The sequence below is a fragment of the Ascaphus truei genome, unplaced genomic scaffold (genome assembly GCF_040206685.1).
Source record: "Ascaphus truei isolate aAscTru1 unplaced genomic scaffold, aAscTru1.hap1 HAP1_SCAFFOLD_2054, whole genome shotgun sequence".
Taxonomy (NCBI): domain Eukaryota; kingdom Metazoa; phylum Chordata; class Amphibia; order Anura; family Ascaphidae; genus Ascaphus; species Ascaphus truei.
Genome location: NW_027454962.1, coordinates 5,056 through 19,822, shown reverse-complemented (window position 1 = coordinate 19,822; position 14,767 = coordinate 5,056). Strand labels below are relative to the sequence as shown.

The 14,767-nt window shown below is 49.6% G+C and overlaps 1 protein-coding gene across 1 annotated transcript in view; it reads right to left on the bottom strand.

Annotated features, from left to right (window-relative positions):
* Positions 1-4,183, bottom strand: part of LOC142477222 (uncharacterized) — a 28,675-nt gene extending 24,492 nt beyond the window's left edge. Inside the window, exon 1 of the mRNA XM_075582219.1 lies at positions 4,062-4,183. Coding sequence (XP_075438334.1) covers positions 4,062-4,125 — 64 coding nt within the window. The 5' untranslated portion in view covers positions 4,126-4,183. The remainder of the gene's footprint in view (positions 1-4,061) is intronic.
* Positions 4,184-14,767: the final 10,584 nt, after the last annotated feature.

Here is a 14,767-nt window from a genome sequence, read left to right as displayed (position 1 = left end):
TCACCCCAAGAAGAAATTTACGAGTACAAAAATAAACTTTGTCTGCCACGGGCACTGTATCCTGTTGTGGTACAATGGGCACATGGAGCAGCACATCTCTCGAAGACTTTTATGAATGCACTGATCGACAAATACTATGTGGCGCCTGGAATTACCCCAATGACTAGTAATTTCTGCAAATCATGTACAATTTGTGCAAAGTGTAACCCAGGACGTGTGGAAAAACCACCGCAGAAACACCTTGCAAGGCCCTTATACCCTTTCCAGCGTATCCAGATTGACCATATTCAGATGCCAAAGTCGGGCCGTTTTGAATACAGTATGCGTTAGTAATTGTAGATATGTTTTCAGGATGGCCAGAAGCCTATCCTGTCACCAATCTCACTGCGAAAACAACAGCAAAAAAACTCCTGACAGAGGTGGTTTGTAGATATGGGGTACCTGAAGTAATAGAAAGCGACCAAGGCCCCGCTTTCACTGCTACGCTAGCTAAAGAAATTTGGTCCGCGCTAGGGACAACCCTTGCTTTCCACACCCCATACCATCCCTAGAGTAGCGGAAAGGTAGAAAGAATGAATGGACAGGAAACAAATATGCCCTGGCCAGATAGTCTACCCATTGCATTGTTCAGTGTTCGATACACCCCAAGAGGGGAACATGCTCTATCCCCATTTGAGATACTGTTTGGTACTGCCCCCAAACTTGGTTGTTACTACCCACGGCAGTTACAAATGCAGTCTGATGTTTTGACCAAATATGTAACTGCCTTAGCGCAAGAACTAACCAATATATATCGACGAGTGTTTTCTTCTATTCCAGATCCAGATCTAGATACCGGGACTCATAGACTCGTGCCCGGAGACTGGGTACTCGTGAAGAAATTTGTAAGGAAAAACTCCCTAGAGCCCAGATATGATGGTCCTTCCCAAGTTCTGTTGACCACAGCCACATCAGTCAAACTAGCAGGCAAGAACACCTGGATACACGCCTCTCATTGCAAGAAGGTTCCAGCTCCCAACGAGGACACCTCAGAAGGAAAATGATTCTATATATCCTTTGCTTGTTGGGTCTGGGGGGCACAAGAGGTTGCTATCACCCAACATGAAGGGGCAGTCACGTTTTGGTATCATTCATTCAATACTTATGTAGCTACCTTCTCCTTTGATTATTGTAATATAGTCAGCTGCCCCTCAACACATTGGCAATGTAATCTATACGGCGATTCCGGTTCCAGGTCCACCTATGTATGTGTAACGGATTCCCACTGGGACAGGAATGTGATTACTGGGGAGCAGTAGGATGGAACACGGGAACAGATTGGGGATACCGACCACAAAATGGCCTAGCAAGGAAGGTCAGAAATGGCAAGTCTCTAATTAGTCGGATGACCTTGCTAAAAACCGGTACATGTCTAGTCAGTGGTGAGACGGGTAAAATAATGAAACTCACACTAACTATAGAAAACCCAAGCCCCGGGGACGTTGGTGTATATGTTCTAGGGACTTGGATGAAAGGAGGTACAAGGGGGGCCTACGGGAAGTTCAAAATACAGGATATGTATAATTCCAAAGATTGACAGATGTCAAACCCTTAAAACCCCAAGCCAGAGAAAAAAACCCTTAAAACACATTTCCATACATTGGAAAACATGGTGGCAATAGCTAACCCCACATTTGAGGATACTATGGCCACGGAAACTGGATTCTCTGACACCAATTTGTGGCTTGAATGGATGCGATATAGTGCAAACAGTCATAATAGATCCAATTGTTATGTCTGTGGTAGTGCTAGACCCCATTTGGGCACAGTGCCCCTCAATATCCCAGAGGACAGTGAGGACTGTTTCCTCAGTTTATTCACCAACACCTCCACTGACCACACCTCCTGTGAAGTCTGGAAAAGAGAATACCCTATAATCACAAAGGCACCCCGGCCTGAGGAAGGGATTACAATATACCAGGGGAACTACACCTGTTATGCTAACCACTACCATAAAGGTAGATTTTTGGGTAATTTCACCTTTGGATATTGTTCTAAATATAGTCATCTCTCCGGAACACTGGTCCAGAACCAGGTCCAATCATTAGGCGATATCTATTGGATATGTGGGGATCTAAAGATTCGGACCAGATTAGAAGGGAACTGGACTGGAGAGTGCGCCCTAGCAAAAGTCCCGATGCCCTTACATATTCTCGCAGACCATTCCCCAGACAATAACGTCCCTACAACACACCACCACACCCAACGCTCCACCCTCCCCGGTAGTTTTGACCCTCATGTTTATATCGATGCTATAGGAGTCCCGAGGGGGGTGCCCGACCAGTTTAAAGCCAGGGACCAGGTTATAGCGGGATTTGAATCTCTGATTCCCATAGTTACCATCAATAAAAACGTTGATTAGATTAATTATGTGTATTACAACCAACAACGGTTTGTCAATTACACCACAGATGCATTACAAGGTATTGCGGACCAATTAGCTCCAACATCTTATATGACCTTCCAGAATAGAATGGCTTTAGATATGATTCTAGCCGAGAAGGGAGGTGTTTGCAAGATGATTGAGAATACGGGAACCTGTTGTACCTACATTCCCAATAACACCGGCCCCAATGGTAAAGTCACATTAGCCATTAAGAAATTAGAAGAACTGTCAATTGAACTCAAGAAGAATTCCGGGATTACTGACCCATGGGACCAGTATTTTGGTTGGCTAACAGGATGGAAAAAGATTCTTGCCCAAATAGGCATCGCAATAGTTATTATTTTTGTTTTGTTTGTGATTATTGTCTGCTGTGTTCTCCCATGTTTTAAAAAGTTCATGCCCAAAGCTGTTGACAATAGCACTCCTACCTTTTTTCTGCAGTCAGATAATAATACTCCACTCTGGGAAGATGGTCCATTTACCCCGTTACAGTCCCTCCCAGTTAAGTACAATAGTATAAACCCATAGGGACAGCATCTGACTTCCTTATGTGCAAAGTCTGTGGCAAGGGGGGTCATGGACAAGCCATGACTCGTCTAACGTACAGCACAAAAGAGTTCCCAGGCACATCCGGACAGATGAGTTAGTATACCAATAGGGACAGACTCAGAAATAGACATTTCAAGGGGGGACTGTGATGGATTGGATAAAATGCCTATTTCTTCATCTGTAATGTGTACCTCGCTATGCCTATGATCCTTACTCAAAATGGCTACCGCAGATCCCCCTCCCATCGAGTATGGAAGATGGCGCCCAACCCGGAACTACACCCAAAGCTGATGTGTCCACTAAACTACAATAACAAGACCATACAAGGACATGACCTAACAAGAACCAATGAGACACTGACATGTGCATTTGCACACAACCCTTAGATAAGATAGCCCCTTTTTGCATACAATCTCTCCCCTGAGCCCCTATATTAGAAAACGCGGGCTGTAACAATAAAGGAAGCATTATCATTCTGAACTTGGTGTCAGTGTGATTCTTCTCGTGCATGCACTACCTACATAGGAAACAATTTGGACAGGGACAGATACTCTGCAGACGTTTGGTCTGATCTAACACAAAGGGAGCTATGAGACTGTCCCTCCCCCGCAGGGTGACACAGTGACACAGACAGAAGGGAGCTATGAGTCTGTCCCTCCCCCCACAGGGTGACACAGTGACACAGACAGAAGGGAGCTATGAGCCTGTCCCTCCCCCCACAGAGTAACACAGTGACACAGACAGAAGGGAGCTATGAGTCTGTCCCTCCCCCCGCAGGGTGACAGAGTGACACAGACAGAAGGGAGCTATGAGTCTGTCCCTCCCCCCGCAGGGTGACACAGTGACACAGACAGAAGGGAGCTATGAGTCTGTCCCTCCCCCCGCAGGGTGACACAGTGACTCAGACAGAAGGGAGCAATGAGTCTGTCCCTCCCCCCGCAGGGTGACACAGTGACTCAGACAGAAGGGAGCAATGAGTCTGTCCCTCCCCCCGCAGGGTGACACAGTGACACAGTGACACAGACAGAAGGGAGGTACACACACTTACAGCACAAACATATTAATAATAATACAAAGATACACTGACCAATCTCTCGCGGCCAAACATCGCTCTTCCTCGTACTGACCGCACTAATTTCTGACATCTTCATATATCTAATCACATCATCAAGTTCCTACAGAACAAGGGGAGAAACGTTATAGGGGGAGGAACCTGTAATAGAGAGAGATAGGTACAGGACAGTTATAGGGGGAGGGGTCCTGTAATAGAGGAGAGATAGGTACAGGACAGTTATAGGGGAGGGGTCCCTGTAATAGAGGAGGGATAGGTACAGGACAGTTATAGGGGGAGGGGTCCCTGTAATAGAGGAGAGATAGGTACAGGACAGTTATAGGGGGAGGGGTCCCTGTAATAGAGGAGAGACAGGTACAGGACAGTTATAGGGGGAGGGGTCCCTGTAATAGAGGAGAGATAGGTACAGGACAGTTATAGGGGGAGGGGTCCCTGTAATAGAGGAGAGATAGGTACAGGACAGTTATAGGGGAGGGGTCCCTGTAATAGAGGAGAGATAGGTACAGGACAGTTATAGGGGGAGGGGTCCCTGTAATAGAGAGATAGGTACAGGACAGTTATAGGGGGAGGGGTCCTGTAATAGAGAGATAGGTACAGGACAGTTATAGGGGGAGGGGTCCCTGTAATAGAGGAGAGATAGGTACAGGACAGTTATAGGGGGAGGGGTCCCTGTAATAGAGGAGGGATAGGTACAGGAAAGGTATAGGGGAGGGGTCTCTGTAATAGAGGAGAGATAGGTACAGGACAGTTATAGGGGGAGGGGTCCCTGTAATAGAGGAGAGATAGGTACAGGACAGTTATAGGGGGAGGGGTCCCTGTAATAGAGGAGAGATAGGTACAGGACAGTTATAGGGGGAGGGGTCCCTGTAATAGAGGAGAGATAGGTACAGGACAGTTATAGGGGGAGGGTCCCTGTAATAGAGGAGAGATAGGTACAGGACAGTTATAGGGGGAGGGGTCCCTGTAATAGAGGAGAGATAGGTACAGGACAGTTATAGGGGGAGGGGTCCCTGTAATAGAGGATAGATAGGTACAGGACAGTTATAGGGGGAGGGTCCCTGTAATAGAGAGATAGGTACAGGACAGTTATAGGGGGAGGGGTCCTGTAATAGAGAGATAGGTACAGGACAGTTATAGGGGGAGGGGTTCCTGTAATAGAGGAGAGATAGGTACAGGACAGTTATAGGGGGAGGGGTCCCTGTAATAGAGGAGGGATAGGTACAGGAAAGGTATAGGGGAGGGGTCTCTGTAATAGAGGAGAGATAGGTACAGGACAGTTATAGGGGGAGGGGTCCCTGTAATAGAGGAGAGATAGGTACAGGACAGTTATAGGGGGAGGGGTCCCTGTAATAGAGGAGAGATAGGTACAGGACAGTTATAGGGGAGGGGTCCCTGTAATAGAGGAGGGATAGGTACAGGACAGTTATAGGGGGAGGGGTCCCTGTAATAGAGGAGGGATAGGTACAGGACAGTTATAGGGGGAGGGGTCCCTGTAATAGAGGAGGGATAGGTACAGGACAGTTATAGGGGGAGGGGTCCCTGTAATAGAGGAGAGATAGGTACAGGACAGTTATAGGGGGAGGGGTCCCTGTAATAGAGGAGAGATAGGTACAGGACAGTTATAGGGGGAGGGGTCCCTGTAATAGAGGAGAGATAGGTACAGGACAGTTATAGGGGGAGGGGTCCCTGTAATAGAGGAGAGATAGGTACAGGACAGTTATAGGGGGAGGGGTCCCTGTAATAGAGGAGAGATAGGTACAGGACAGTTATAGGGGGAGGGGTCCCTGTAATAGAGGAGAGATAGGTACAGGACAGTTATAGGGGGAGGGGTCCCTGTAATAGAGGAGAGATAGGTACAGGACAGTTATAGGGGGAGGGTCCCTGTAATAGAGGAGGGATAGGTACAGGACAGTTATAGGGGAGGGGTCCCTGTAATAGAGGAGAGATAGGTACAGGACAGTTATAGGGGGAGGGGTCCCTGTAATAGAGGAGAGATAGGTACAGGACAGTTATAGGGGGAGGGGTCCCTGTAATAGAGGAGAGATAGGTACAGGACAGTTATAGGGGGGGGTCCTGTAATAGAGGAGGGATAGGTACAGGACAGTTATAGGGGGAGGGTCCCTGTAATAGAGGAGAGATAGGTACAGGACAGTTATAGGGGGGGGTCCCTGTAATAGAGGAGGGATAGGTACAGGACAGTTATAGGGGGAGGGGTCCTGTAATAGAGGAGAGATAGGTACAGGACAGTTATAGGGGGAGGGGTCCCTGTAATAGAGGAGAGATAGGTACAGGACAGTTATAGGGGGAGGGGTCCCTGTAATAGAGGAGAGATAGGTACAGGACAGTTATAGGGGGAGGGGTCCCTGTAATAGAGGAGAGATAGGTACAGGACAGTTATAGGGGGAGGGGTCCCTGTAATAGAGGAGAGATAGGTACAGGACAGTTATAGGGGGAGGGGTCCTGTAATAGAGGAGAGATAGGTACAGGACAGTTATAGGGGGAGGGGTCCCTGTAATAGAGGAGAGATAGGTACAGGACAGTTATAGGGGGAGGGGTCCCTGTAATAGAGGAGGGATAGGTACAGGACAGTTATAGGGGGAGGGGTCCTGTAATAGAGGAGAGATAGGTACAGGACAGTTATAGGGGGAGGGGTCCCTGTAATAGAGGAGAGATAGGTACAGGACAGTTATAGGGAGGGGGGGTCCCTGTAATAGAGGAGAGATAGGTACAGGACAGTTATAGGGGAGGGTCCTGTAATAGAGGAGAGATAGGTACAGGACAGTTATAGGGGGAGGGGTCCCTGTAATAGAGGAGGGATAGGTACAGGACAGTTATAGGGGGAGGGGTCCCTGTAATAGAGGAGAGATAGGTACAGGACAGTTATAGGGGGAGGGGTCCCTGTAATAGAGGAGAGACAGGTACAGGACAGTTATAGGGGGAGGGGTCCCTGTAATAGAGGAGGGATAGGTACAGGACAGTTATAGGGGGAGGGGTCCCTGTAATAGAGGAGAGATAGGTACAGGACAGTTATAGGGGGAGGGGTCCCTGTAATAGAGGAGAGACAGGTACAGGACAGTTATAGGGGGAGGGGTCCCTGTAATAGAGGAGAGACAGGTACAGGACAGTTATAGGGGGAGGGGTCCCTGTAATAGAGGAGAGATAGGTACAGGACAGTTATAGGGGGAGGGGTCCCTGTAATAGAGGAGAGATAGGTACAGGACAGTTATAGGGGAGGGGTCCCTGTAATAGAGGAGGGATAGGTACAGGACAGTTATAGGGGGAGGGGTCCCTGTAATAGAGGAGAGATAGGTACAGGACAGTTATAGGGGGAGGGGTCCCTGTAATAGAGGAGAGATAGGTACAGGACAGTTATAGGGGGAGGGGTCCCTGTAATAGAGGAGGGATAGGTACAGGACAGTTATAGGGGAGGGGTCCCTGTAATAGAGGAGAGATAGGTACAGGACAGTTATAGGGGGAGGGGCCCCTGTAATAGGGGAGAGATAGGTACAGGACAGTTATAGGGGGAGGGGTCCCTGTAATAGAGAGATAGGTACAGGACAGTTATAGGGGAGGGGTCCCTGTAATAGAGGAGAGATAGGTACAGGACAGTTATAGGGGGAGGGGCCCCTGTAATAGGGGAGAGATAGGTACAGGACAGTTATAGGGGGAGGGGTCCCTGTAATAGAGGAGAGATAGGTACAGGACAGTTATAGGGGGAGGGTCCCTGTAATAGAGGAGAGATAGGTACAGGACAGTTATACGGGGAGGGTCCCTGTAATAGAGGAGAGATAGGTACAGGACAGTTATAGGGGGGGGGTCCCTGTAATAGAGAGATAGGTACAGGACAGTTATAGGGGGAGGGGTCCCTGTAATAGAGAGATAGGTACAGGACAGTTATAGGGGGAGGGGTCCCTGTAATATAGGAGAGATAGGTACAGGACAGTTATAGGGGGAGGGGTCCCTGTAATAGAGGAGAGATAGGTACAGGACAGTTATAGGGGGAGGGTCCCTGTAATAGAGGAGAGACAGGTACAGGACAGTTATAGGGGGAGGGTCCTGTAATAGAGGAGAGATAGGTACAGGACAGTTATAGGGGGAGGGGTCCCTGTAATAGAGGAGGGATAGGTACAGGACAGTTATAGGGGGAGGGGTCCCTGTAATAGAGGAGAGATAGGTACAGGACAGTTATAGGGGGAGGGTCCCTGTAATAGAGGAGAGATAGGTACAGGACAGTTATAGGGGGAGGGTCCCTGTAATAGAGGAGAGATAGGTACAGGACAGTTATAGGGGGAGGGGTCCCTGTAATAGAGGAGAGATAGGTACAGGACAGTTATAGGGGGAGGGTCCCTGTAATAGAGGAGAGATAGGTACAGGACAGTTATAGGGGGAGGGGTCCCTGTAATAGAGGAGAGATAGGTACAGGACAGTTATAGGGGGAGGGGTCCCTATAATAGAGGAGAGATAGGTACAGGACAGTTATAGGGGGAGGGGTCCCTGTAATAGAGGAGATATAGGTACAGGACAGTTATAGGGGGAGGGGTCCCTGTAATAGAGGAGGGATAGGTACAGGACAGTTATAGGGGGGAGGGGTCCCTGTAATAGGGGAGAGATAGGTACAGGACAGTTATAGGGGGGGTCCCTGTAATAGAGGAGAGATAGGTACAGGACAGTTATAGGGGGGGGTCCCTGTAATAGAGGAGGGATAGGTACAGGACAGTTATAGGGGGAGGGGTCCCTGTAATAGAGGAGGGATAGGTACAGGACAGTTATAGGGGGAGGGTCCCTGTAATAGAGGAGGGATGGGTACAGGACAGTTATAGGGGGAGGGGTCCCTGTAATAGAGGAGAGATAGGTACAGGACAGTTATAGGGGGAGGGTCCCTGTAATAGAGGAGAGATAGGTACAGTGCAGTTATAGGGGGAGGGGTCCTGTAATAGAGGAGAGATAGGTACAGGACAGTTATAGGGGGAGGGGTCCCTGTAATAGAGGAGGGATAGGTACAGGACAGTTATAGGGGGAGGGGTCCCTGTAATAGAGGAGAGATAGGTACAGGACAGTTATAGGGGGAGGGGTCCCTGTAATAGAGGAGAGATAGGTACAGGACAGTTATAGGGGGAGGGGTCCCTGTAATAGAGGAGAGACAGGTACAGGACAGTTATAGGGGGAGGGGTCCCTGTAATAGGGGAGAGATAGGTACAGGACAGTTATAGGGGGAGGGGTCCCTGTAATAGAGGAGGGATAGGTACAGGACAGTTATAGGGGGAGGGGTCCCTCTAATAGAGGAGAGATAGGTACAGGACAGTTATAGGGGGAGGGGTCCCTGTAATAGAGGAAAGACAGGTACAGGACAGTTATAGGGGGAGGGGTCCCTGTAATAGAGGAGAGATAGGTACAGGACAGTTATAGGGGGGGGGGGCCTGTAATAGAGGAGGGATAGGTACAGGACAGTTATAGGGGGGGGGGGGTCCCTGTAATAGAGGAGGGATAGGTACAGGACAGTTATAGGGGGAGGGGTCCCTGTAATAGAGGAGAGATAGGTACAGGACAGTTATAGGGGGAGGGGACCCTGTAATAGAGGAGAGATAGGTACAGGACAGTTATAGGGGAGGGTCCCTGTAATAGAGGAGAGATAGGTACAGGACAGTTATAGGGGGAGGGGTCCCTGTAATAGAGGAGAGATAGGTAAAGGACAGTTATAGGGGGAGGGGTCCCTGTAATAGAGGAGAGATAGGTACAGGACAGTTATAGGGGGAGGGGTCCCTGTAATAGAGGAGATAGGTACAGGACAGTTATAGGGGGAGGGGTCCCTGTAATAGAGGAGAGATAGGTACAGGACAGTTATAGGGGGAGGGGTCCCTGTAATAGAGGAGAGATAGGTACAGGACAGTTATAGGGGAGGGGTCCCTGTAATAGAGGAGAGATAGGTACAGGACAGTTATAGGGGGAGGGGTCCCTGTAATAGAGGAGAGATAGGTACAGGACAGTTATAGGGGAGGGGTCCCTGTAATAGAGGAGAGATAGGTACAGGACAGTTATAGGGGGAGGGGTCCCTGTAATAGAGGAGAGATAGGTAAAGGACAGTTATAGGGGGAGGGGTCCCTGTAATAGAGGAGAGATAGGTACAGGACAGTTATAGGGGGAGGGGTCCCTGTAATAGAGGAGATAGGTACAGGACAGTTATAGGGGGAGGGGTCCCTGTAATAGAGGAGAGATAGGTACAGGACAGTTATAGGGGGAGGGGTCCCTGTAATAGAGGAGAGATAGGTACAGGACAGTTATAGGGGAGGGGTCCCTGTAATAGAGGAGGGATAGGTACAGGACAGTTATAGGGGGAGGGTCCTGTAATAGAGGAGAGATAGGTACAGGACAGTTATAGGGGGAGGGGTCCCTGTAATAGAGGAGAGATAGGTACAGGACAGTTATAGGGGGAGGGGTCCCTGTAATAGAGGAGAGATAGGTACAGGACAGTTATAGGGGAGGGGTCCTTGTAATAGAGGAGGGATAGGTACAGGACAGTTATAGGGGGAGGGGTCCCTGTAATAGAGGAGAGATAGGTACAGGACAGTTATAGGGGAGGGGTCCTTGTAATAGAGGAGGGATAGGTACAGGACAGTTATAGGGGGAGGGGTCCCTGTAATAGAGGAGAGATAGGTACAGGACAGTTATAGGGGGAGGGTCCCTGTAATAGAGGAGAGATACAGTAGGTACAGGACAGTTATAGGGGGAGGGGTCCCTGTAATAGAGGAGAGATAGGTACAGGACAGTTATAGGTGGAGGGGTCCCTGTAATAGAGGAGAGATTGGTACAGGACAGTTATAGGGGGGAGGGGTCCCTGTAATAGAGGAGAGATAGGTACAGGACAGTTATAGGGGGAGGGGTCCCTGTAACAGAGGAGGGATAGGTACAGGACAGTTATAGGGGGAGGGTCCCTGTAATAGAGGAGAGATAGGTACAGGACAGTTATAGGGGGAGGGGTCCCTGTAATAGAGGAGGGATAGGTACAGGACAGTTATAGGGGGAGGGGCCCTGTAATAGAGGAGAGATAGGTACAGGACAGTTATAGGGGGAGGGGTCCCTGTAATAGAGGAGAGATAGGTACAGGACAGTTATAGGGGAGGGGTCCCTGTAATAGAGGAGAGATAGGTACAGGACAGTTATAGGGGGAGGGTCCCTGTAATAGAGGAGAGATAGGTACAGGACAGTTATAGGGGGAGGGTCCCTGTAATAGAGGAGAGATAGGTACAGGACAGTTATAGGGGGAGGGGTCCCTGTAATAGAGGAGAGATAGGTACAGGACAGTTATAGGGGGAGGGGTCCTGTAATAGAGCAGGGATAGGTACAGGACAGTTATAGGGGGAGGGGTCCCTGTAATAGAGGAGAGATAGGTACAGGACAGTTATAGGGGGAGGGGCCCTGTAATAGAGGAGGGATAGGTACAGGACAGTTATAGGGGGAGGGTCCCTGTAATAGAGGAGAGATAGGTACAGGACAGTTATAGGGGGAGGGGTCCCTGTAATAGAGGAGAGATAGGTACAGGACAGTTATAGGGGGAGGGGTCCCTGTAATAGAGGAGAGATAGGTACAGGACAGTTATAGGGGGAGGGTCCTGTAATAGAGGAGAGATAGGTACAGGACAGTTATAGGGGGAGGGGTCCCTGTAATAGAGGAGAGATAGGTACAGGACAGTTATAGGGGGAGGGGTCCTGTAATAGAGGAGGGATAGGTACAGGACAGTTATAGGGGGGGAGGGTCCCTGTAATAGAGGAGGGATAGGTACAGGACAGTTATAGGGGGAGGGCCCCTGTAATAGAGGAGAGATAGGTACAGGACAGTTATAGGGGGAGGGGTTCCTGTAATAGAGGAGAGATACAGTAGGTACAGGACAGTTATAGGGGGAGGGGTCCCTGTAATAGAGGAGAGATAGGTACAGGACAGTTATAGCGGGAGGGGTCCCTGTAATAGAGGAGAGATAGGTACAGGACAGTTATAGGGGGAGGGGTCCCTGTAATAGAGGAGAGACAGGTACAGGACAGTTATAGGGGGAGGGGTCCCTGTAATAGAGGAGAGATACAGTAGGTACAGGACAGTTATAGGGGGAGGGGTCCCTGTAATAGAGGAGAGATAGGTACAGGACAGTTATAGGGGGAGGGGTCCCTGTAATAGAGGAGAGATAGGTACAGGACAGTTATAGGGGAGGGGTCCCTGTAAGAGGAGGGATAGGTACAGGACAGTTATAGGGGGAGGGGTCCCTGTAATAGAGGAGAGATAGGTACAGGACAGTTATAGGGGGAGGGTCCCTGTAATAGAGGAGGGATAGGTACAGGACAGTTATAGGGGGAGGGGTCCCTGTAATAGAGGAGAGATAGGTACAGGACAGTTATAGGGGGAGGGGTCCCTGTAATAGAGGAGAGATAGGTACAGGACAGTTATAGGGGGAGGGATCCCTGTAATAGAGGAGAGATAGGTACAGGACAGTTATAGGGGGAGGGGTCCTGTAATAGAGGGGTGATAGGTACAGGACAGTTATAGGGGGAGGGGTCCCTGTAATAGAGGAGAGATAGGTACAGGACAGTTATAGGGGGAGGGGTCCCTGTAATAGAGGAGGGATAGGTACAGGACAGTTATAGGGGGAGGGGTCCCTGTAATAGAGGAGAGATAGGTACAGGACAGTTATAGGGGGAGGGTCCCTGTAATAGAGGAGAGATAGGTACAGGACAGTTATAGGGGGAGGGGTCCCTGTAATAGAGGAGAGATAGGTACAGGACAGTTATACGGGGAGGGTCCCTGTAATAGAGGAGAGATAGGTACAGGACAGTTATAGGGGGGGGGGTCCCTGTAATAGAGAGATAGGTACAGGACAGTTATAGGGGGAGGGGTCCCTGTAATAGAGGAGAGATAGGTACAGGACAGTTATAGGGGGAGGGGTCCCTGTAATATAGGAGAGATAGGTACAGGACAGTTATAGGGGGAGGGGTCCCTGTAATAGAGGAGAGATAGGTACAGGACAGTTATAGGGGGAGGGGTCCCTGTAATAGAGGAGAGATAGGTACAGGACAGTTATAGGGGGAGGGGTCCCTGTAATAGAGGAGAGATAGGTACAGGACAGTTATAGGGGAGGGGTCCCTGTAATAGAGGAGAGATAGGTACAGGACAGTTATAGGGGGAGGGTCCCTGTAATAGAGGAGAGATAGGTACAGGACAGTTATAGGGGGAGGGGTCCCTGTAATAGAGGAGAGATAGGTACAGGACAGTTATAGGGGGAGGGATCCCTGTAATAGAGGAGAGATAGGTACAGGACAGTTATAGGGGGAGGGGTCCCTGTAATAGAGGAGAGATAGGTACAGGACAGTTATACGGGGAGGGTCCCTGTAATAGAGGAGAGATAGGTACAGGACAGTTATAGGGGAGGGGTCCCTGTAATAGAGGAGAGATAGGTACAGGACAGTTATAGGGGGGGGGGGGTCCCTGTAATAGAGGAGAGATAGGTACAGGACAGTTATAGGGGGAGGGGTCCCTGTAATAGAGGAGAGATAGGTACAGGACAGTTATAGGGGGAGGGATCCCTGTAATAGAGGAGAGATAGGTACAGGACAGTTATAGGGGGAGGGGTCCTGTAATAGAGGGGTGATAGGTACAGGACAGTTATAGGGGGAGGGGTCCCTGTAATAGAGGAGAGATAGGTACAGGACAGTTATACGGGGAGGGTCCCTGTAATAGAGGAGAGATAGGTACAGGACAGTTATAGGGGGGGGGTCCCTGTAATAGAGAGATAGGTACAGGACAGTTATAGGGGGAGGGGTCCCTGTAATAGAGAGATAGGTACAGGACAGTTATAGGGGGAGGGGTCCCTGTAATAGAGGAGAGATAGGTACAGGACAGTTATAGGGGGAGGGGTCCCTGTAATAGAGGAGAGATAGGTACAGGACAGTTATAGGGGGAGGGGTCCCTGTAATAGAGGAGAGATAGGTACAGGACAGTTATAGGGGAGGGTCCCTGTAATAGAGGAGAGATAGGTACAGGACAGTTATATGGGGAGGGGTCACTGTAATAGAGGAGAGATAGGTACAGGACAGTTATAGGGGGAGGGGTCCCTGTAATAGAGGAGAGATAGGTACAGGACAGTTATAGGGGGAGGGGTCCCTGTAATAGAGGAGAGATAGGTACAGGACAGTTATAGGGGAGGGGTCCCTGTAATAGAGGAGAGATAGGTACAGGACAGTTATAGGGGGAGGGTCCCTGTAATAGAGGAGGGATAGGTACAGGACAGTTATAGGGGGAGGGGTCCCTGTAATAGAGGAGAGATAGGTACAGGACAGTTATAGGGGGAGGGTCCCTGTAATAGAGGAGGGATAGGTACAGGACAGTTATAGGGGGAGGGTCCCTGTAATAGAGGAGGGATAGGTACAGGACAGTTATAGGGGGAGGGGTCCCTGTAATAGAGGAGAGATAGGTACAGGACAGTTATAGGGGGAGGGGTCCCTGTAATAGAGGAGAGATAGGTACAGGACAGTTATAGGGGAGGGTCCCTGTAATAGAGGAGAGATAGGTACAGGACAGTTATAGGGGGGGGGGGGCTGTAATAGAGGAGAGATAGGTACAGGACAGTTATAGGGGGAGGGGTCCCTGTAATAGAGGAGGGATAGGTACAGGACAGTTATAGGGGGAGGGGTCCCTGTAATAGAGGAGGGATAGGTACAGGACAGTTATAGGGGGAGGGGTCC